The following is a 23,936-nucleotide window of genomic DNA, read 5'->3' as shown; positions in this document are numbered from 1 at the left end:
CAGTTAGAGATGCAGTCAGCACTTCAAAAATGAGGTATTTTCTTCAAACTCCATTAAGCTGTAAGCATGGTACAGAATTTTGAGTTTTTCAGTTAAAATAATTAATTAAATTCTGACTCCTTTTCTGTCTCCTTGATCTATTTTTAGGCTGCATATACTGTACTTTTTAGCACCTTGGGTTTTTTGGCACAGATTGCCAGATCTCTTTGCAGTGGCATTTTCCAGGTTTTACCTTTATTTTCCTGTTCTTCCCTCCCTTAGGGCAGAGTTTTGCTGGCTTTGAGCATTTTTTTGTCAGCTTCAGGAAAGCTGATACCTCTAGTATTGGTTGGTACCAGAATGGATAGCACTATGTTTGTGGTTGCTGTGGGGTGGATAGGCTGGCCTTGCTGTTCCGGCTGAGGGCATGGACAAATTGCAGTGCATGGTTCCTGTTACTGGGTTTGATCAGAGTAATGGCACCTTTCAGGTTCTGTGATTTAGGACACTTGCCAAGCTGAAAGAATCTGTCCCTCTCAAGAAAGGGAATGAGCTGCCTGCAGTAATCACGCTTGGTTCCCATCCTGGGTGAGCTTGCTCCTGCCCATCTCCTGCAGGTGCCCTGCTCCGTGCTCTCTTTGGGACCATGAGGCTGGCCATGCTGTGCCTGCCATGGAAACCCTCCTGTGCTGAAGCAATACAAATGTGTAGCTGGTGTGTAAAACTTGGGAGAGGGAGAAGGGCTCTTTATCTACCAAGATATGTGTGAACTGTGAATCCGTCTTCCAGAAAATCATATAAAGTGCTTGCATAGAGCCATATGGACTGTGTGGTATCATCCTATATATAGATATCTGTGGAATGGCATGTGATGGGGTATGGTGTCCTGCTGTGAGGAGTGACAATGGGGATGTCAGGGTTATGTTTCATTGTATGGGAAGAGGTGGAAGGCCAAATATGTTGAATCCTCACTGCAGTAGGCACTGTATTACCTGAACACTGCAGAAGGCACTGGTGAATGTCACATGGATTGCATTACTGATTTTCCAGCAATTTATCCACCAGTAATTGTTTCTTCTGTTGCTATTAGGCTACTATCTTTTCAGAATAGCATTAGCTTACTTTGGTATCCCAGTTTCCTAGTCAGAGCATTACTAATGCTACTAATGTTAATGCATGTTTTAATTCATGTATTCTAGCTCAGTCTATTGAAGATTTAACAACAGCTGTGCAAAGCTGAAGCCTGTGGCTGCCTTTGCCACTCGTATCTACCAGTTTCTGTCGGAGATAAGAAAGGCAGGTACACACTTGGGCCTTGTTTGTGAACAATGGCCTCTGTTGCTTAACAAGCCAAGGTAGTGGAAGAGTGAAGCCATCACAAATATTTTCAGCAAGTGCATCTGAAAGCAGAAGGGAATATAACTGATCTGTTTCTAACCTGTACAGCAGCAGTCGTCTGCATGGGCAGGGGTAGATGGCTGCTGTGTTCTGTTTATCACATTTGTGAACCTTTTTGTGTGTGAAGTTGTACTGTAAGTAAGTCTGATCTTTTGGACTTTGCTATCGCTTTCTGTCCAAGGTACTGGGAGTGCTTGACAAGCCCAAATGAAGTATATTCTAGAATATGGATGTGAAGTATGCTCTCTGAGGGTGGAGAGAACTTGAATCTAGTTTTTTCTTTGGATTTGGGTGAATTTTTATTTCTGGTGGAAGAATGAAGAGAGATTCAAACCTGTGGCTCTCATCTTCCTCAAGTCATAGCTTGTTAGAAAATACTATGTGAATTTTTCATCTTTCAAGCTCAGATTTGACCTACAGCTGTCATTGATATGAGTGTAGGAGCCTGTGGAAGCTCTTCCTCAGTACCACTGGGGGTAGAAGGCTCTGAGTAAAAGAGGAAATTGGTGTGGAAATTTTCTTTAGTATTTGTCTGTGGGGTGTCTGCCTGATTAAGCAACAAAATATTAATATTTGTCTGAAAACTGGCCTTTTAGATACCTTTATTTGAAGTGTGCAAGCTTTTAACAAACAATCCTGAAACTGAAATCACTGGTTACCTAGTAACAGTTCTTCACCATTATAATGCAACAGGTATGTGTGTGTTATGCAACTTCACTGTTAAATTCTGAGAAGAGGTGAGACTTCAGCTGGTACATTCATTCCACCTTTCTCTGAGCCATTTTCTGGTTTTATCCTAATGAGGACTATTGCCAAACCACAAGTAAAAGAAAAGACACTACCCCATCTTTCATAATAAGACCCAACTAGCTTAAGAAGTAAAACAGCAAAAGTGAGCTGTTTAACATTGACGTCATTTCATAAAAGATAAACACATTTGCAATCTAGGAGGATAGTAAGCAGAAAATAATCACACAAAATTATGCTGTCAAGGGCTCTGAGATGTTCAGGTATGTTAATATAAATGGAAATTCTGCCTCTTGCTCACAGTGGCATTAATCAGCAAGAAGTTCTGCTCACTTCAGCTTGCCATGGGATAGCCTATGCTTCCCTGATCTCTGATGTTGCTTTGAAGTAGGAGGTGTGCAAAAAGCCTTCAGTATACTTTTTTTTCCTGTTTAGGTAACATGCTTCAATCTCAGTGCCCCCTCACACATAGCCTGCACAGTTACACCTATGGATAGATACCTGTGCAGTCTAATTTAGTTGAGAGATCTTTAGGAAAAACATGCTGAAGAAACAGCTTTGAGGAGGAGGAGGATGGGATCCTTTGGAGTTTAATATTTAAACCAATTCACCCACACCCAAGTAATTGGAGATATTTTGCATAGTATGATATTTTTGCAGAATACGTGAGTTCAGAGTAAAGAAGCTGGGTTGTCAGCCTTGGATTTTGACATGTGGCTCATTTGCTGAGTAGCTTACTTAAGTTTCAGTGGTATGCATGGTTAGATATAAGCACAACTATTGTGAAGACTGGAGATAAATATCTGAAACAACATGTTATGGTTTTGAGTTATTAAAGTCACTCTTCAGGGAAAATGGAAATGTTGACATGGAAATAACTCTCACAGGAAAATAGCTGTTAAGCATTTGTTTTTTAAACAGTGCATATATTGCACTCCCTCCTCCCGCTCTGTTTAAGGATATAGAGCAAGGGTGGCATTGCTCAAGGATTGAGGGTAGGTCCTGACTTTAATCCTGACCATTCTATCACTGCAGTGTTACCATACTAGATTAAATTTATGGTTAATCTTGCATCAAGGATGGTATTGTTATTTCTTCTTTTGCATAATGTACCTCAATATTTATTTGTAGGAAGTTTATTTTTAAGGATTTATTTGAAAGCAAAGGTTTGTGTTGCCTGCTATTTCTCATTTGCAAAAACATTGCCTTTTACCCACTGCTGTGAAGCACAAGCTATGAGTAAATAGCTCTACTGAGAAAATAAGCATGCAATACATTTTCATGAGCTGTTTCAATCTTGCATTTTTTGCAACATTGAAATAACTTTTATGGGGAAATTACTTGGGCGGGTGAAGAAGTGCTAAAAAATTTGTGGATAAAATGAGACCTGCAGCAAAAAGCACTACTGTGGCCTCAAAATAAATGTTTCCTTGAAGCTATTTTTAGTGTTGTTGGTGTTGAATGTTATAATAAGTAAATAAACAATATTGTTGAAATCTTTAGTAGTTACAAAGATTATTTGTCTTTTAATCCAAGGAAGCATAGATGTTCTGAATGATGAGAAGAAAACAAGAGGGAGATAAGTTTGAAACCTTAAGAAGTCACCCAAACTTTGCCTTCCTTCTTCTCCCTCCAAAACCTGCATTAACTTCTGATACCGTTAGTAATTTGATGTCACTGAATTTTTCATTGCCCTTTTTGTTTCAATGCCTTTTTTAATTGCTTTGCAATAAAAAAGTATGCCCACTAAAAACAACTACATTTCTCTTGGAATCGAGAATTTCTGTGGTAGAATAGAAAGTGAGCCATTCCCTTATCTAACATTTGAGGTCAGAACAAACAGAGCCTCTGGCAAGACATTAAGAAAACATGACCTTGGCTGAGCAGCAAGACCCTGCCAGTGTCTAGGCCCTTCATCTCTGGTGCAAAATGTTGACCCTTGAGTCAAAGTACATTTTCATAATTGTTAAAAAAAACCCCAATCCAACAAAAAAAAAAAACCAAAAAAAAACCCCAAAGCTAAAATCCAGAGGTTTTTTTAAAATTATTATTTCATCTGCTGTATGTCCCATTTAAGTTTTGAAAAGACATGTGGAGTAGGAAAGCTGCAGTAGCTTTGTAATGGAGGTTCTAGTGCCAAGAAGCTAAGACAGAAGAACTGCTGCTGATTAAGTGCAAATAAAACAAGGGGAAGGACCCTGAACCACTCTCTGACTTGTGGTGGGAGCTCAGGCCAGCGAGGAGAGGGCTGAGACAGGGGTATTCCTCATGCACATAAATAAATTGGGAACTTTCCATCTAAATGGGTGTTCTATAACAGGCTCAGCAACTCACTTATGCTACCTGAAGGGCAAGATGATTTAAAAGTTGGACTTGCTCTGAGAGGTCTTTTCCACCCTCAATGGTTCTATGAGATGTCAGAAAAAAAAAAAAAAAGAACCATGATAGCCTGCTTAAGAATGTGAGGGGTGAATGTAACACTGCCTGTAACATTCCTGTTGCAAAAGAGGGAGGCAAAAAAGGATAGCTCTCCTTCTGTGGTGGAAATTCATCATTTAACAGTTAGACTTCACCCAGGCTTTCCTATTTCCTTCTTCAGAGACAGAAAAGATGTACCTGAAAATCCCAAGTAGGGCTGAACTAAGTGGTGGGCTAAACTGGTGTTCCTTCCAGTGTGAAAAACTTTTTATTAGCTCAATGGTGGTCACAAACTTACATAATATTACTTCTTTACCCGGGAAATAGATAAGTTTGATTTGCTGTGGATTTTTTTGTTTTGTTTTGGTTTTTTGTTTTTTTTTTTTTCCTTGGGTGTTTTTTGGGGTTTGTTGTTTTGTGGGGGTTTTTTTTGTTTGGTTTGGGGTTTTTTTGGTTTTTGGGGGGTTTTTGTTGGTTGGTTGGTTTTGGTATTTTATTTTTTTTAGTGTAGCTGGTATTTTGGCTATTAGCAGGAAGGAAGTTATCAGGTAATCTCCCAAGTATTTCATGGAAGTGATTAATTTCTGTTTAATCCCTGGATTTAGGGTAGCTATTTATATGCTTGAGAAAAAAAGAAACTGCTGTATTTTGCGCTCGCCTGCTTGGCCGGGTAATCAGTGATAGCTGAATAAATAACTGGAGTTTCTTAAAGCTATTTCGTAACTTCTGGTCATAAAGCATACATAAATCTGGACAAAACTTTGAGGATAAAAAATCCCAACCAAACAAAAAAAACTCTAAAATTTAGTTTACTGCTAAGCCTGTTTGTCTAATGAATAAGTTTTTTTACTGGGCGAGCTAGAAATTTGGAAGACTTTTATGATTTTCTCAAAAGTCTGGATTTCATACTAGGTAGCTTGGAGGTCTTCATCCCAGATTCATCTACTACTCATTTGCTGCACATGTAAAACTGTGAACCATTATTGAGTAAAAGAGGTTTTTCACAGCTACAGTGATTACCAGCCATGTGAAATCTTGACACCTGATGATCTAAATGAAACTGATACTTGATTTCTGACTTCTGTAAGAGCTTCTTTCTCTGCCATTCCCAGCTAATTGTCTTAAAATCTGTGTTTCTCCCCAGTTTCTTTGTATGGGTAAATTTTTGTACGGTTAGAATAAGAAGCATCTAGTTGCACTTGCTGTGGAAGAAAGGGAAGGAAATGCAAGAGGATTCAGAGTCCCTGCTGAATACTACTTTTCCATCTGCTCTGTCAAAACAAATATTGGGAGCATAAATGTAAAAGATTATTTGAACTTTTTCAGTATGATTGTGCTGCTTTGATTTGGAAGTTAATTACAAATCTTGAAATAAGGAGGGGTGTTTATGATGGAAAAGAAAGCATGTTAGGTGTGGCTTCAGCCACTGCCACTTGTACATAAAGCAGCATTTGATGTTGACATTTGAAGTTGCATTAATGCACAGAAATCTTGATGGCACTGTAAACTTCCATTTATGTGATAAAAGATTTTTCATGTTTTCTGTCCACTACTTGGACTTGTTTGCATTGAGATTACAAGTACAGCTATTAATGCAGTGAACTGAACATAGCAAAAAACTTTACCAGTAGCTTTGTGAGTTTAAAGTACTTCCTTTACACTTAAATAATGTATATTCTGTAAATGCCAAATAAAGTAATAGCATGCATGCAGGCTGGGAGACTGCATGGCATCAGGGGAGGGAGCCTTACCTGGCAGAGGTTCCTACCCATGCCTTTGTTGCAGGTTGTCTTCAGAGAAGGCAATAATGGGCATTTCTGTGGTTCTATCAACTTTTCACAGGCATCTCAAAGCTATAGTAGTTTCTCACAAAGACTCTTCAGTGCCATTAGCCTCAGTTCACAGGCAGGCACTCTCCAACTGCTATGCACTGGTCTGTGTCCTGCCTGGCTGTAGGAGCAGCAGCAGCACTGCAACTTGTTCAGGCTGCTGAAGATGGGCTTATGGAAATGACAGCAAGGTTTCTAATAGCAACTGTGCTCCCAGTCTTCTTGGGGAGCTGCTGAAAGCTGTCCAGTCACTGTTGCCTTACAGAAGTGATGAACTTTTGGCAGACCGCAATAATTTTAGAGGCAGTTTCTCTTTCTTATTGTCTGTGGTGTTTGGTGTTACCCTCAAATCAGTGTTTCGAGTTTCTTGCATCATATGCTGTAAGGTCTTTTCTGTAGATGTCTGTGTGTGAATCTTTCCATATTCTAGTTGGGGGGTTGAATCCCTCGGATTATTTCTCTGGAACATTGTCAGTCTGCCTTTTTGACTCCCTTGTATCTTGCCTCCTCCTTTAAGCTCTCCTCCCCTCAGTGAATTTGGCGTTCATTTTTGTGGATCTGTTATAACATTGGCTGGGTTGGAAATAAGCCATGGTTAGATCTGCCTCTGGCTCTGTACAGTGTGAGGGCAGGGTGCTAACCTGGCTGCAGGCCAGTTTCTGCTCATCTTGCTGAGGGAGTTTTATGCTGGCTCCAATGGAAGCTGCAGAAAGTACCTGAGTACTTAATTTCCTAGTTGCAAATCCTACAGAGATGTTCTTTTCCCCTTTATTGAGTGCTTAGAGCAGCTTTTATAAGCCAATAAATATAATCCTTCAAAATTCAAGATATCATGTGTGGTTCTGTGTCCCAGCTCATTCCTACCATTGTGCCAGCACAGGCACAGAGAGCTGAATCAGTGCTCAGGGTAAGTCACTTGCCAGGTAGTTATGTTGGGACAGGCCAGTTGACCACTAAAACACAACTAAACATTTTGTCAGGGGACCTCCATGCCAGCCAATGGCAATCCCTGATCTCAAGCCTTCAGAAATTACATTCAAATAAACTTTCCACAGGAGTGATAAAACTGGGGAATAGGTAGCCTCATGCATATACCTATGGCCATGGCTGTTTCTTTGGTTATTCAAGATGTCATTTGGTACGGGTTATTTTTCCCCCAAGTTTGGCTTTAATAGGCAGATTGTTTAATTCTGGAGCAGCAGACAGCGAAGGACTCTCTTGGATTTCCTGGCAAAATGCTTTATTGTTGCTATGGGAATAGCCCTAGCACTGTTGCAGAGTCTGAATGACTCCTGGCTGTCTAGCAGGAGATGTGTTACGCCACATTTGTGGACATTGAGAAATGAGTTGGATTGCCAGGATTTAAGGAAAGCAACTTAAAGCTTTCTTCCATGTGTCAACCAGAGGATAAAATAGATTTAAGTGTTACCTCTGTAACGGGTGCAATTTCACTTTTGTTATCTCTGCACTCTTGAGCTGCAAATACAAGACAGAACTGCATACTAACTTACAAAATATGTTTTGTTTTTAGCTCCCAAGAAGATGAACGGCCTATGTCACCCTTCTATGTGAGGTATTTACTCAGTTGTTTTCATTTATTTTTCTGTGTGGGATTGACTCTATTGGAATTAAATGTGGGGAGGGGTTCAGAAGTGCTGAACAGACTGTAATCAAAGTGAGGGTTCGTTTTACATTTGTAATTATTGCTCACTTAGTGGGATGAGTCTTTGCAGATACCATCTCTGTTGTGATTCTTTTGTATTTAGAGAGAAGGCCCAGGGTTTAAGATCTTTATTACAAGATGGACATGGTTTTCCTCTTTTATTTGGTTTGTTACGTAGCTTAGATGCCTGAGTAGCTTATCTGCAGGCACAGGAGAGATTTTTGCTACAGGATTTGAGGAACTGGCAGCATGTGCTGCTCAGAAAGAAACCAGGAACCAGATGGTGAGTCAGCAGCCCGTCCAGTTCCCTGCTGCAGCCTAGAAAAGCAGGAGAGTGCCTGGGTACCAGCAAGCCTCACTGGAGGGAATGGTGCTCATGCTGCATTTGAACAAATTGGTTCTTGTTTTGCCAATTGGAGGGCAAAGTCACTGCTTGTAAAAAGGGTCTAATTCTGTTGACATCTGTGAAAGTTTGCTCTGCTTGCTTCAGTAGCAGACTCAGTTCCAGTGCTTTCATTTATACTTAACAGAAGTATAGAACAGGAGCCAGAGCAATTAACAATGAAGGGCTGCAGAGGAGGAAGGGCCAGATATTATAATTGGATTCTTTGATCTCTGCAGAGTTTAAATAAATGAAAAGAAATCCTAGTGGTGCTTTTTGTGAGAAGAGTGATAATTGGAATTCTTACAGTGATGTCTGAAATTTTTTTTAATCTCTGGCATATATTCCTGTTTATCTTTGTAGCTTGGGTTTTTTCTTAAAGAATTTTTCTAACATGAAGCCTAGAAAGAGTGCAGTTAATGCATACTGTGCAGAAATGTGTCAGGGAATTGTTCATGGAGTAGCCTGGTTGCATGATCCTGTCTGCCTTCCTGTTGATGCACTGTCATTCCCTGCAATCTGTTTGTGCAGATGTTGCTCAGTGTGTGCCTCAAAAGCTCCAAATTGTCGAAGGAGATTCTGCCTTTTCCTTCAGGAGATTATTTTGTGGTTGCATAAATACATTCCCCTGTCTCAAATTTTCCCTAGTTTAAATCTTCATCCTGTCTTTCCATTGAAAATTGTCCACCCCTTTGTTTTTCTTTCCGGCTAAATGTGACCTTCAAATGATTTAGGCTTTCATTGCATTTCCATCTGTCTTACTGCTGAAAACTGCCCTTCCAAGCCCTTTCCTGGATTATAGAAGAATGATCCATGAAGGAAATTCTCTTTGACTGACCTTGTCAAGATCACCAAGGAGAGATGGGGGAACAAGGAGTGGACCTGAGAAAATTGGTATCAAAGCAGGGCATTTCTAAGAGGAAGGGAGCAAATCTGAACATCTTAAATAGAGATGTAGGTTTATGAGGGGAGAGAACAAAGAATGAGTGTGTCCACTTGAAATTAAGGGATGGGTTTCCATGGGAATCTGTCTTGCAAATAGGAAGAGAGCAGTCAGGAATAAACACATAGCTGGGAAGTGAGGAAATGGCTGGTAGGAGTGGAGAGGGAGCCGCACACCTTGATATACAGGCTTCCTGCCAAGCCCGTGTCTTTTGTAACATTGCTGGGATACAGTTACTTGTAAATAAAGGGAACAGCTTGTAAGTCTTGCTTCTGTTTGTAACACATCAGAAATGTGTCCTCCTGAGGTCAGTTGCCATGTGCAGTTAATTTGGCAGGAGAGCTGGCGCTGGCTGGGCAATTCCTGGTGCTTCAGCAAGTGAGAACTTGAGTGGGTGGCCAGTTTATTCTGTGTGACTTTGAACATTCTAATTGTTGCCCCAGAGGCTGTGCATGACATATGTAGGAATTGCATTTCACACCATGGGCAAGGAAGGGGAGACTGTCTGATGGTCAAATCTGTCTCTATTGCTACCAGCCACACTTACATAGTTTGAAATACTGCCGTAGTAATCCTTCAAGTGAATCATGAATGCTTGGGTACAGAGCGGTCACTGCTGTGTTTATGTAGTTCCATATAGATAATTATACAACAAGTAAGTGTAAGCAAGAGCTCTTTAGCTTCCAAACACTCCATAAATACTTGGCTTTTGCCAGATAGAAGGAACACTCTGTCCCTCTGTTATGGTTTAACCACAGCCAGCAACCAGATGCTTTGCTCACTCTCCCACCAGCATGATTTGGTAGAGAATCAGACTGGTAAGAGCTGGAAAACTCTTGAGTTGAGATAAAGACAGGTTAGTAGGAAAGAGCCAGTCTCACAAAGCAGAACAAGGAATTCATTCAGTGCTTCCCATAGGCAGGCAGGTGTTGAGCCATCTTCAGAGAGCAGGGCTCTGTCACATGTCATGGCTACTTGGGAAGACACACATTGTCAATTCAAATGTCACCTCCTTCTTCCCCTCACCCTATACACTGAGCATGATGTTACATGGTCTGGAATATCCCTTTGATCAGTTTGGGTCACCTGGCCTGACTGTGTCTCCTCCCAGCCTCCCATGCTGAAATTCCCTGTCAGTACAAAAACCAGAAAAGGCCTTAGCTCTGTGCAAGCCCTGCTCTGCAATAACACAAACGTCCCCATATTATCAACCTTGTGTTCAGCATAAATCCAAAACATAGCTGCATACCAACCACTGGGAAGAAAGTTAACTCTACCCCATCCAAAACCAGCACATCCTCCATAAATCAGTTTTAATAGGATCAAATCAGGGACTTGATTATTCAGTGCTGTACCATGTCAGCTAACAATCGAGATGTTTCCTTGATTGCTGTTTTCAACAATAAGACGAATGCTGAATGTCTTAACTTTTAAGTCAGAACTGCCCAAATGCCACCAATAAATATACTATTTCTTAAAATGATGGTGATTTGTTGTTTTTTGGGGTTTTTTTTTTGCTTTTGACATTGGGAAAGTCAAGACTTTATCACCACTGCTGCTTTGTAAGGGAATAAACAGTCTGTAGCAGTATGAGACTAAGCAGTAAATGAGACAAAAAGTGTCATGAGTTTGTAAAGAGTGGTAACACCAGTACAACCACTTTATTTTTTCAAAGACCTTCCAGTGAGAGGAAGAAAAGGAATATGCCTAATCTGTCTGATGTCAGCAAAATGTTTTACATCATGCCATCTGTATGGAAAAAGTGGGCATGAGTACTAGAACTTAAAGCTGGGTAGGAAGGAGGTAAGACCTATAGATATTGCTGGTAGGAGAGGAAGGGGATTGCTGCTGGAGGTCCTTAAGTGCCATGAGCCTCTTTTCCTGAATTGCCACTGGCATAATAAACTCAAATCATGTTCATTAATTGAGCCTATAAGAGAAATTTAGGAGGGTGAATGGGTTGGCAGTATCCTCTGGGAGAAAATATGTGACAGTGAGATATTATATAGAGTGAGATATGTAGACATATTTGTAAAATATCTCACTGTCATATATATTTATATATTGATAAAGATAAGCATCAAGTTAAATATATATGCTATAAAAATAATAACATAAGTAATAAAGTAATATACCTGAGGTCTAATGAAGATCTTTGCCATGAAAGGGGAGTTCCTCACGTTTGGAAATGCCAGGGGAAAGAAAGTATGTGAGCATAACTTGTTCATGGAGGGATGAAAGGGAGGCATGGGATGAAAATACTCAAGTTGAAGTAATCAATGACAGTGGATCTATAAAGGAAGTATTTTCAGTGTACTTAGGAGTATGGTTACCCCCGTACAAGAGAAAGGTGAAGCCTTACACAGTTTCAAGTCACTTGTGTTCCAATGGCTTTTGGTTGGTGAAGATGATTAAAGAAATGGGAAGACTGTTAGAAGATGGAGAAAAGAGCACAGAGGTCCTAGCTACTGTAAGAAATGAACCAGAGCACTCATATTCCCCCTGAGTTTTAGACAGAGAGGGAAGATTATTTACATTTACATTAAATAACAATACTGATGCAAGAGAGGATGTGTACAAACAGTTCATTAATATATTTGGGCAGAAAATTATTAATTTCATAGCTGGAACTCTTTCTTAGTGGGCATAATAAGGATGATGTCAGCTTGACCTGTTTGAGAGACCTGGGGATTAAGTCCATTCACCTGCTGCTGACCAGAGTTATCCTCTCCCTCTCTGTAGTCCTTGAGTAGATAATTTGTTGGCTCAGCTGTGCTCAGTACCAGGCAAGAATATTTTTCTTCTGTTAAAAGAAGATGAAAACCTTGCTAGGTGATTGATTGTTCCAGGGAGTCATGGCTGTTGGGCGTTTATGTTCCAAAACCTTTTGTAACAAAACCTTGTGGTAAAGGGAGTTGAGGCTGTTAAAAAGTGCTCCTTGTACTGCTCCTGTAATTTTTTTTGTGAGACTGTGAATACCAGCTGCATTGGGTAATCAGTACTGAGAAACACTCAGCAGTTTCAGGTAATGAAGCGGCATCTGGCAGCAGCAAGTCCCTGTAAGCACAATCCATTCCATGTGTGAATTTCCAGAAGTCAGGGAATCTTTAGGCATGCTTTGTGCTGGTGTAGGTGCCTTAGATGTGACATTAGTCACTAGATGCTTCCAGAGGAGCTCCCTGATGGCTACGACCTGAGATAAGCCAGAATGGTATTACAGGGGAGAAAAGCAAAAGTTCTGTAGTGTGGAGCTTCCTTGTTAACGTGCAGAGCATTAAACTGAAATTGTAATGAGACCTGACATCACAAGCAATGCCAAAATTGCATTAAAACCCGTGGGTACAGGGCAAGGCATTGGACAGTTTTGCCTGGTTCTCTTCCTAGAAGTACTCCTGTGGGCATTATTCAGTATAATTGACTGTTTCTCCTTTAAACAGTTCTTATTTGAGACAGCTCTTTAAATAATGCAGGTCAGGTATTCTTACCCTGAAGTTTTTTGGGTAAGATCTTTTATGCTGTTTGTTCTCAGGTCAGTTTCCTGAAGAAACTGGAAAACTTTGCTCTGGAATTCACACCTGCTCAGAAATTTGCTTGGCCACCTTCACGCTGGACACTTCTCCCTCCATGGGATGTGCCATAAGAGGTCCTAAGTCCACAGGAGTGCTGTGAAATCATGATTGCATTATATGATGTGGGCTCATGTCCATCACACCTGCGCTGGTTGAAAGTAATTGCCAGGTCACAGGGTGACCCTGCTCTTGGTGCCCAGCTGCCATGCAGGTCTGAGGCTCCCTGAGGATTATTTCCCTGCTCTGCAGGGGAGCCTGCACAGACACAGCCATGCAAATTCACCAGGCTGAATCATGTGTCCTCTATGAATCCCCTACAGGGTTGTCTCTGCTCCAAGCAGTAGGTGTCAGTGTGCATCTGTCATGAAGGAGGTGCAAGTGAAAGACATTAGGAATCCTGAATAAAGTTGCTTTTAGTGGGGTTAGTTTTCTGTGTAATAACAAAGTAGTGTAAAAATAATTTAGTGCGTTTAAAGGAAGCATAATTTGATCCAAGCTTTTGAAAGTGTGAAGGTGCTGAGAAAATAATGAAAGCATGTCCTCTGTGTGATGGGACATCCCAGTAACGAAGAGCACACCCCTTTTGTTTTGAAACTCATAATTTTCACATTTTGTATGTCTTCACAGCACTTCTCTTTGGTGAAAGTGTGTGAAATGAAGTAGTTGTCCTAAAATGGATCACACATGAGTTTGCAGTATTGCATGTCACAGTGTGGAGAGTGGCTAGCATTTAGACCAAATAAATACCTATGAATAGGAACTTCCTAGATCAAGGATTGAAATACTATATCCAGGATGACTTCAGGAATTTCCCATCTGTTATGTCAAAGCAATTTAAACATCCTCAGTTTTGCTGGAATAGCAAAATGGTAAAAAGCTTTTGCGTCTATTGAGGCTTTCTTACTGTTGTGCTTGGCTTTTAAAAAAGCAAAAAGAAGAACAAAAGCCACCTTTGCTTCCTGAATAAAGCAGGTGGGCTGTAAATACATCTCAGCAGCAGGTGACTTTAGTACCAGGCTACAAGTATACCTTATGAATTAGGCCATTAGGTATTGTCAGGAATTAATTGACTTCATAAATGAAAACCCAGTCTGGGAAAACACTATGCCAGTATATCAGTTTCCTAGTTTGCTCTGTTTGATGGGGTTTTTTTGCTCTTTTTGTCTAGATGCTAAGATATTTTGCTCAATAGTGGCTTGAATGAAAGAAATCAGGAGCAGGGGCATTGATATCCAACTCATTGATATCCAGTATTTGCTGTCACAAGATGCCCAACACAGACCAGACAAGGTGCAGGCATTGTATGAGATAGTTCTCACTCCAGTGCACATCTTTTAAACTTAGGCAGTACTAGTTAAGGGGGCGCAGGTGAGATTTAATGGTGATGGAAAATACCACCTCGTCCTAATGCTGAAACAGAAGAAAGGAGGTCATGCAGTAAGAAGTGTGAAGTAAGAACATTATCCAGAGCTGATAGAGCACCTCTGAAAGTGAGCAAAAGACTTGGGTAAACAAGTTAAACAAAACTGGGAAGTGCTAGAGGTCAGACTTCCCAAAAGGAAAAGCGTGAGGGTCGTAAGAAACAAGTTCAAAAGTTCACAGCTCTTAAAATAGTTGTGTGCCTTTATGCAGGTTTTCGGGCTAGCTTTCTGAAAGTAAAAGTCTCCCAGCACTGGGAAACTGTCCTGCTGCCTTCAGTCAACTGAGGAAAACCCATAATTTATATGAAAAGTTGGTATTTCTCAGCATGCTGTGCAACAGCAGATGCATAATCTAATAAAGATAATCTAGCTGTGGAGATAATTGACCGTACGTATCAGTGAAATGGAGCAGATGTGAGGAGAAAATAATGAACTGAAGTAGAACATGAGTTCCTATTGTCGGGATGATTTACTGAGCAAGGCAGCTGCCTGCACAGGCGGGCGTGCCAAGAGGGCTCTTCCAGGCATGGCTTGCCCTGCCTGCTCCACATAAATCCAACAGCAGAGCGACTTCTGCCACCCAGGAAGTTTGGAAAACCCTGCAGGATACACCCTGCCTGCCTGGTTGCTTGTCTGGGCTCTGAGATCCTTACAGGGTGGTGTCTTTGCCTGGGTTTGCCAAGGTGCTCTTGCATTGCCTGTTCTGTCACGCAGCAGGCTCGAATCCTCAAACCACCGTGTAACTCTCCCCTCCACCAGTTGTTTTGGATGTGAAGTTCTTTGGTGTAAGAAAGGTTGGTGGAGAGTAAGTAAAGCAATTTAGCAACATATTTAAATTAAGTTTCAAAATGAAGTAGCCAGAAAAGTTACAGACTGATGAATTAAAAGGAAGTTAGTGTATCTAGAAAAAGTCTGATTTAAAATCTCTGTCATACTGAGAGGGGGCTAATAAAAGAGCATTAAGTTGTCACAGAGCTAAGGATAAACTTCGGTTCAGTACAATAAAATTGGAATGTCAGAGCTTTAGCTTGCATGTAATGGATATGTACTTCCTTGTTATTTGTCAGTAGTTTGAAAATCACCATGTTAGTGTCTTTATTACAGAATCTGTATTGCCTGAATAGGGCTTTTCTAGATACAGTAAATTGTTATATGTCATTAAAAATTAGTCAGGTTAATGTACTTAAAACTGAATTGGTGTTAGTAAAGCACACAGTTAACTTTGAATTAGAATGTACTTGGGTGTTTGAAAAATTTTTATTGGTAGAGAAACCTATATCCTAGGGATGTTTTAGAAAAGCTGAAATCCAAACAATCCTTTCTTCCTCTCCACTACCACTTTCCTGGCATGAAAACACAGAAAAAACCCTGTGATATGAAAGACAACCTCACTCAGTTTGGCTTGCATGTAGATACTATAAAAAGGTGATACAGCATTAACCTACTCCCATGGGTGTAGGAGCTGTAGCAAGCGCATTAATTTTCTTATAATGTGGGTTAGCCTACCACGCTAGCACCTTACTTGCTAATATATCTCCATGGGAGACCAGGTCTTAAAAAATAGATTTGGGCTGGGAAGAAGCTGCATGGTTCCTATAAACACACAGGAAAGTTTGAAATGTACACTTCAAATTCCAAAGCCATCCTGTAGTCAATAAGATGTTAGATATGGGAAGAGTGTGATCTTGCAGATTTTGTTTCCAGTATGCAGATATTTTATCTGTAATAGTAGGTACAGTAATAGTTGTTTGTATGTCTTCATGAAATTATCTGAATGAGACAACTGCTCAGGTTCTGCTCAGGTAATGTGGAACATACTGGCAAGTCCATGACTGCTTTCCTGATGTGACACCACGCTGGTGACCTGTGCTGGGACTGGAGAATAGCACTGAGTGGAGCTGGGGCTGGCAAGGATGTGTGTGTGGTTAGACCCCAGCTGAACACACCGGCTCAGCCTGAAGCACATTGCAAGTGTAATTTGCAGCTGGGCGTTCGTGGGGAGGAGTCACACTGGTTTGTTGGTTTTGTTAAATTAGCTGTAGTGACCCCTCATTTATCCTTCTCTTCTTCTGTTGCCTGCCTGCTGCCCAAGTGACACTCAAACCCAGTAAAGCCACAAGAGTGGTTATCTGAGAGTGCTGCAGCTTCTTAGCTGGCTCTAGTCCTATACAGTGAAGTGCAAAGTATTCAAGAGAAGCGGAGATGAAACCTTCGGGTAATGGAGGCAAATCAACTGTTGGTGGTTCTGCAGTCAAATTATTTGAGAGAAACTGGTGAAGACTGAAAACAATGAATGGCTATTATGGCAGGAAGAACATCTTGCATCCAGCTTGGCTTTTGTACCCTGACCACATTTTACCGGGATTTATCCTCCAGTTGTACTCTGCTGATACAGGGATAATTTGAAATGAAAGTCCTAGGCCTGAAGTTTATTTGACTTAAGGGGAGGTAGCAGGAGAGATGAATAGGCAGTGCCACCTTATCTGCAAGGCTGAGTCAGCTGAGTCAATGAGTGAAAAAGGGGCAGGATGGGACTCAGCTTGGCAGAGGGAAGAAAGCGGTGACATCTGTGCCAGGTCAGCTTGTTTAGAAGGGCTCTGAACAGCAAGCGATAACATCTACATTTGTGTCAGCTCTTCCTGAGCCTGATAACGGACCGAGGTAAAAGGAGAGAAGCATGCATGGATTTTATTTTTTAAAATGTGAAGCAAAGAATATGAATATGTTCTTTGAGCGTGTTCAAAGAGAGAATAGTTAAACAGAGAGAGCAGTTAAATATTTAAGTGTATACATTTTCAAGTCAGCTTCAAAAGGCAAAGACTTCTGTGATGAGGCTAAAACATCAGCAGCAGAAAGCCCACAAGAAAACAAAAAATCTGTAACATGTTAAGGTTGAAATGCTTGCTGTTAGACTTTGCCTATTGCATGGGAATGACAGGGAAATTAATTGATGAGGATATTGACTTGTCAAAAGTTACCACATCACAGTGGGAGTGAAAATTCCTTAAGGGGAAAACCTGTGATATGTGTACACAATTGTTGTTGAGACAGCTCAGACCTTTAAATCTTAGCACTGCAAAGAGCAAGAGATTTTAAAACCTTATATTGATAATAAGATGTAACTTCTCTTTTTTTCTTTTATACAGTGCCCATGTATCACAAGTCAGTAGCAACGTTCCTGCTACAGGAGAGTAAGTGTGTTTTATAATTTTGTAGCTATCTTTCTTGGTGCTTTTTGAAGTATTGCTGGTTAATCTTTAATTTCTCTTTAAGAGTTGTCCTTTCATAAACAAAAAGGCAGGATAAAGGATTGTTTCCCAATCTGCAATGATAATAAATCACTTCCTTCTGAAAACTTCTCAGGCCCTTGGTTCTTTGCTCACTGCGCCTGTGATGTTTTGCTTAGGCAGAACTTGCATATTTGGAGAAGCTGTTTGCACTGTGTCATCCTCTTGCTCTTGTTTGCTCCCTGTTGCATCCCGGCAGAGGACGTGACTTGACCCTACTGCTGTAACTGGGAGGGGCAGAGCTAAAAGGAGTTGACTGCTTTGCCGGAGCTGGGAATTCCCAGTGGCTAATGGGTTTGCAGAACTGATCTTTGTCAGTAGTGAAGTACCGACATGCTTGCCTAGTTAAACCATCCGGGCTTTTGTAGTTGCCAAGGTCTTCTGACTTTTCCAGGATCTGCACTCCCAGCAGGCTTTCAAGTATATAGTAACTTAGCACAGCTTTTGTAAAGGAGAAATCAGCCCAAACATGGATACCTGTGCTGTAGCTACTGAGTTGAAAATTAACCAGCAAATCCTGAAATAACGTTTTCATTATGGAAGAAACAGTAGAAACCATACATGGGACTTTGGACATGCATGTTTGAAAAACCCATTCTTTGGTGGCTGCTTAAAGCATTGCAAGAAACAGAGATGGGATGGGGGCATAAACAAAAATGTGTATCTATATGATCTCTTTGAAAATAAAACCCTCCTTTTTCCATAAAAGCTTCTTCTGATGAAGGAAGGAAGGGAATATTATGAGAAAATGGCAGTACCAAAATGAAAATTTGGTTGTGTTGAAAGTTCAAGTAGTCCTACATGTTTAACCGATGGAACTTCAGGGTGCTGCTCTCACACCACTATCAGGGTGGCTGGGGATAGGAATGTGTGAAAACAGCATGAACTCAGAACAAAACCCATGCTTGGTCACAATGCATGTGAGGAGTTTGTAGTGAGCTACTGTTGGCTTATTGTCATCCCTGTGTGAGCCAGCAGTGAATCATCTTTTGCAGGTGATCCATTGCCTTACTGAGCTGGTATTGCACAACAGGCTTGACCACTGTCAGCATGGCTGGGTATCAAATGCAGTTTTGTCAGAGCAGGGGCTTTTAAGTGGAGGATGGAAGTTAGGCACCAATGTCTGTAGTTGCACTAAGTAAACTTAGTTGTTTTACTGAAATTTCAGACATCCCTAGAAATAAAAAAAGCAAATTGAGAAGGCTCAGCTATTCTGAGGAACTTGAACCAGTGGGTATCTGAAGATTTTGGCTTTGCTCTTTGCATATGTCATAGCACTGGAACATTTTGTGCTACTTTGCCATCCTAAGAAAACATAACCCACAGATACCCTTGTTTTATTTATTGTTGCAGAGAGGGAGCTCCACAAAGTCTTTGAGCTCAATTTGACCTTATTTTTCGGCTTGACAGGTATTTAGAGAAGACAATCCGCTCAGCCGTGGAGCAGCATCTCTTTGATGTTCATGGCTCAGGTGGCCAGAGTTCAGAGGACTCTGAATCCGGGACATCTTCAGCCTCTTCTAATGTGTCTGCCAGGCAGAGGAGGCGACACCACAAAGAGCAGGAGGAAGCCCGGAGAAACAGAGACATGTATGAGCCTGATTTCTTTGTTTTGGAAAGTGTATTTAAGTCTACCCCAGTCACGTCTTCTTATCAAGGCAATGCTACGTTCTGGTATGAAAGGAACCTTTGGCCTGAGTTGAAAGTGCAAAGCAGACTGCAGTGCCCGTGCAGAGCTCCATGGCATCAGTCAGAGCTGGGAGATTTAGAGTTTACTAGATCATGGAGTGGGGCAAAGCATAAGAATCTGGGAGGGTTAAGCAGTCAAGTTTTTAATTATAGTGTTTGGAATTGGTTACTTGCAGTATTTGCTGCATTAGTGGAAATTCCCAAGCAGTTGGCTTTGCTGCCTGTAACTTTTTTTAGATAAAAACATTGGGCTCAGCTGCTTTCCTGAACTCAGAATGTCTTAAAAAATGAGATTAAGTTCCTCTTTTGTGTGTGGAGGCACAGCTTGTGTTTGGGTTTAGTGAGGAGACTTGGGAGTTTGTCTGAAATTAGAATTTTGATCAATCAGAATCTAAGATTATTTTTTTTAATCCACCCTATTATGCAAAGTTGAAACCTGACAGTAGTGAATTTAATGAAATGTCTGTCAAAGAGTAAATATAACACCTGTTTTTCCATTCATACTCCTCTAGTTGTGGCATATATTGTGTGGTACAAATGTATTACCACCACAGCTTAAACAAACTTGTTACACAAGGCATAATTGTATTTGAGAAACTGTAGCACAGACTTTGCAAGGCTACATTCTAGTCAGTGCTTAACTCCGGTCGATCTGTAACACAGCACTAGTTCTTGTAAAGAATGTGTATGCCTCACTGCAGTATTGAATTTCTAGGATTTGAAGTTTATTCCAAAATATCTGTTCTTCTGTTGTTTCCTGGGTACTGAGTTCCCCAAATTCTATTGGATCTGTACCTTCTTATATGAAGCTTTTATACAGGTCCATAGACATCAATACCTCGTGTTAGTATTGCAACCATGGTATTTCCCAAAATGTGTCAGTGCTGCTGTTGTACAAAAAAATCTGTAGTTACCAGGAAAAAAAACAAAAATAAAAAACAACAACAAAAAACCAAACACCAAAAATAACAAAAAAATATCCCAACCTGCACCATTTTCATAGTGAAAGAAAATATACTGTAAAGGTGGCCTGGGAAATTGACACTTGCGAGTCATCAGAGTATCTGGCAGGAGCTCTAAAGTAGTTTTTCTTGTTAAGTAGCCCTGCTGACAGGCTTCTCAGGTAAGTAGGTCAGAGACTGGCTAGTGTACGTGTTTGGAAGCATATAGTACTGCAGGGCTTTTCTTCAATGCTGTGTTACAGAGCTGCCTCTAGATATGATTGACACAGTTATTCAGGCTAGGTCCAGAAAGCTGGAGCCAAGGATTTCAAGCACGTTGGAAGTTTTGAATGCTGGCTGTGGTCCAAATTGTTTTCCCTTAGGTCACATTGCTAGGGTTTCTCTGGGTAAATTATCAAAATTAAGAATTCCTTTCAAAATGTCTTTCTGTTGTTATTTTGGTTGTCAATGAGTTCATCTCATCTCCCTGCCTTGTGATGGATCACAAGAGGATTTGTAATGTCACAAAGTGGGACAACAGGCAGGAAGAGTGTTTATCACACAATCACATAGGTGAACTCCCAGGCTTTGAAGATTACATAATCTACAGGCTCAGAATGTGTAATTGGTCTGCTGAAGAGTTTGTTAAAACTTCCACAAAGGCAAATGTGTTATCTTAGGAGTTTAGTCAGAGATTTATCATACCTCTTTGTATCTCTTTTTCACTAACAAAACCTAGAGATCTGTAATTGTGAAAGTCACTGGAGCCTTCTAGTTTTGTTTTTGTTCTGAGTACTTGCCATGCTGGCACTGTCTAGATGCTGCAGAGTAACTGGTTTCTTATCACACCAGTCAAGTCTAGATGAATTCTCCTGCTGTTCATGAAAGCAGGCTTTGGAGTTGCACAGTACTGTGTAAGACAGCCACACAGAGGGTTAGCAAATACTCCATTTTCAGTGTCATGCAAGCTGCCTTTAGCCTCTGGCAGGGCACTGAGACACCTTGCGTTTCTTCTGCTCCCATGGTGTAGTGATGTGTATGTGCATATTCACTGTTGGACAAAATAGAGAGAAGACTACTAAACAAGTTGTAAATGGAAAACTGCCTGCTGAAGGATCCAATAGGACAAAATAAGCCATGTACCAGGCTTCTGGTAAACATGCACAAACCCTGCAAGCCCAGAGAGTCCCAGTGAGAATATCACGTGATGACTTAGGGCTGGCTGTCCCATTCTCTTCCCAACATAGCTAAACAGTCCTCTGTCCTAGCAGTTGCATTACCGTTGCAGAGGTACATTGCCTTTTATGTTTCGTGTAATTCCCAAATAGAAATCAAGCATTTGGCTAAAGCACCACAGTCCTGCTCTTGCATTTGAGAGTTATGAGTAAGAGGGCCAATTATGCAGTGTCATGCACCAAAGGAGATCCCTGGACCGCAGCTGTGAATCACTTTTCTAAATTAAAAGCACGTGTCTCAAAGGAAAATATGCTTCATACTCTCTATAAAAATTCCACAGGCAGCCAGGAGCTAGTCCAACTTCCATGTGAAGGTTTCTGTGTGTTGGTTTTAGTGGCAAGTGAATCAAATCCCAAACATTGATCCTCAAAGCTTTCTCATCTGAGGTGTATACATTTGGCTTTTGCTCCTCAGTGGGATTTAGCATTGCAGTGTGTGTTTTTGGCTGCATTGAGAAGAACCAGAGATAGTGGTTTCATAAGATGATGTTGCTGGAACTGTACCAGTCAGTATGATGTACTTCTCTATTGCTACCATAAATGTAGCAAGAGTGTTTTAAACAACCTCTTGTTGTAATGTCCCTTTTCTTTTTAGGGAAGTTGTCAACAAGGAAAACATTCCCTCTGGGTTCAGCAGTCTTGAAGATTGTATTCTAGCTGCTCAAGATGTAGAAAAACTACAAGACACCAGCTCGGGATACCTTAGTGAAAGGAATAAATCAAAACGGCAGAAATCCAGCACCAAGCTCTCAGAGCTTAATGACAACCAGGACAGTCCTGTGGTAAGCCAGCATGCTGCACAATTTGATGTCTGTTGCTAGGATGGGAAGAACTCTTTTTTTAATTTCAGTTCACATCTGGTTCCTTTAGGTAGTCATTTTTGCCTGTGGTACAGGCCTCAAGTGCCTATTTTGGACTATGGGAAGCACTGGATCCCACACTTGTAATCCTTGTGGATGAGGCAACTGAAGAAGCCTTATTTCTGCTGATACTCCATGTGTAGTCATTTTCTCTTTCTACAGCTTTTCCTTTTTTCTTTTGAATTTGGTGAAGTATTTTGGGAAACATAAAAGGATATAGGCCTTTTTCCCAGTCTTTCAAAAGCCTTGCAAGGAGTTTGTAACCTTAGATGTAGGTTCTCATGTTCAGGTCAAGGTTATTTTCATGTTTCTGCTAAGTTCTGAAACTAGATTTCAAGTGACTACTTGATAATGAGATGGCAAAGGTGTTTTGTGCCTTTTCCCTAAAGCCTGTGTTTTACTGTGGTTCTTGTAATTTGGAAAGCGCTTTGAAGAGTGTTGGTCCAAAAGGTGATCCCTCTATCCACCTTTTATTGAAGACATCAGTGAATTTGTTGTAACATGGTAAAAATCTGGAATACTGTAGAACTTTTCCAGCATATTCTCATGTGATCTTCACAGCAGGGGACAGTTTGCCTACTTCTACAAGCTGCAGAATAAAACTGGTTCACCCTCCTTCCTTCTCAGCCAGAATGAGCACTGACTGGAGTGTCAGCAGCTGAGAAACTGCACTGTGCTTCAGAGCAGGATCTGCTTGCAGTGGTAGAAGCACTGTGCTTGCACCAGGCATGCATTGCATGGTGAACAGGAACAGCAAGAGCTGTGTGAAAACACTGTACTGAGCTATAGGGCATTTCCTTCAGTGGTGCTTGACTAAGTTTTAGAGCCTGCTGAAAGCAAATTCTTAATGTGACCTTGTGTTTGGACTCATTTTGTTTAGATCACAAAATTTCAATGATCTGATGTTCATACCCTGTTCAGAGATTCTAGAGAGAGGGGGATTTGCTTTTCGTTATGATCAAAAGAAGGCAAGATGCCAAAAATTGTACACTGTGCTCAATTTAGTAACTTAAATTTTAGTGCTCAGTATCCACAGTCTTCTCATGTGATACTTCATGAAAGCAGAGTGTGACAGACACATTCACACTTCTGTCTTGGCTTGTAGCAATGCACTTTAAGATAGGCAAAGGTCTAGTGCTTATGATCTTTTCAGCACCTTTTCTCTGTGCCTGTGGAGTATAAAGCAGTTTCAATGTAAATGAAAATTTTTCTCAGAATTTAAGAAAGGAAGTACTGATAGAAGTGTCCACTTTTGCTGTGTACCTGAAAAGCATTCATGAAGTCTTCGGATGTGCCCAGAAGAAATGTCCTCAGACTTAGCTGTCCACTGGACTTTACCCTGCCCCTCATTTTTTGGTCTCTTGAAGGGCAAAGGCTGAAAGGAATGTAAAATGAACTGATCTTTTATTAAAAGCACTTTGACCAAGATGACCAGCCATGTGGTTCTTGCTTGCTCTTCTATAGGAAATGTCAAAGTGGGATGATCAACTGCAAGTATCATTATGAAACATCTTGCGGAGAGCATCATGCTATTGTTTTGGAAGAGCAGAAGCTGCTTTTTAAGTTTTAATGAGT

The 23,936-nt window shown here is 40.8% G+C and overlaps 1 protein-coding gene across 6 annotated transcripts in view; it reads left to right on the top strand.

Annotated features, from left to right (window-relative positions):
- The window catches only part of FAM13A (family with sequence similarity 13 member A), a 119,370-nt gene that overhangs the window by 63,147 nt on the left and 32,287 nt on the right, over positions 1 to 23,936 (top strand). For 5 of the 6 annotated variants that reach the window (XM_033060312.1, XM_033060313.1, XM_033060310.1 and 2 more), the window contains 4 exons: positions 7,903 to 7,944; positions 17,496 to 17,540; positions 19,047 to 19,226; positions 22,097 to 22,283. In XM_033060312.1, the coding sequence (XP_032916203.1) occupies positions 7,903 to 7,944; positions 17,496 to 17,540; positions 19,047 to 19,226; positions 22,097 to 22,283 (454 nt within the window). The remainder of the gene's footprint in view (positions 1 to 7,902; positions 7,945 to 17,495; positions 17,541 to 19,046; positions 19,227 to 22,096; positions 22,284 to 23,936) is intronic. The other variant, XM_033060314.1, reaches the window with a different exon arrangement.

The sequence above is a fragment of the Catharus ustulatus genome, chromosome 5 (genome assembly GCF_009819885.2).
Source record: "Catharus ustulatus isolate bCatUst1 chromosome 5, bCatUst1.pri.v2, whole genome shotgun sequence".
NCBI lineage: Eukaryota > Metazoa > Chordata > Aves > Passeriformes > Turdidae > Catharus > Catharus ustulatus.
The sequence above is the reverse complement of the archived record's forward strand: the minus strand, read 5'-3'. Positions and strand labels throughout refer to the sequence as shown.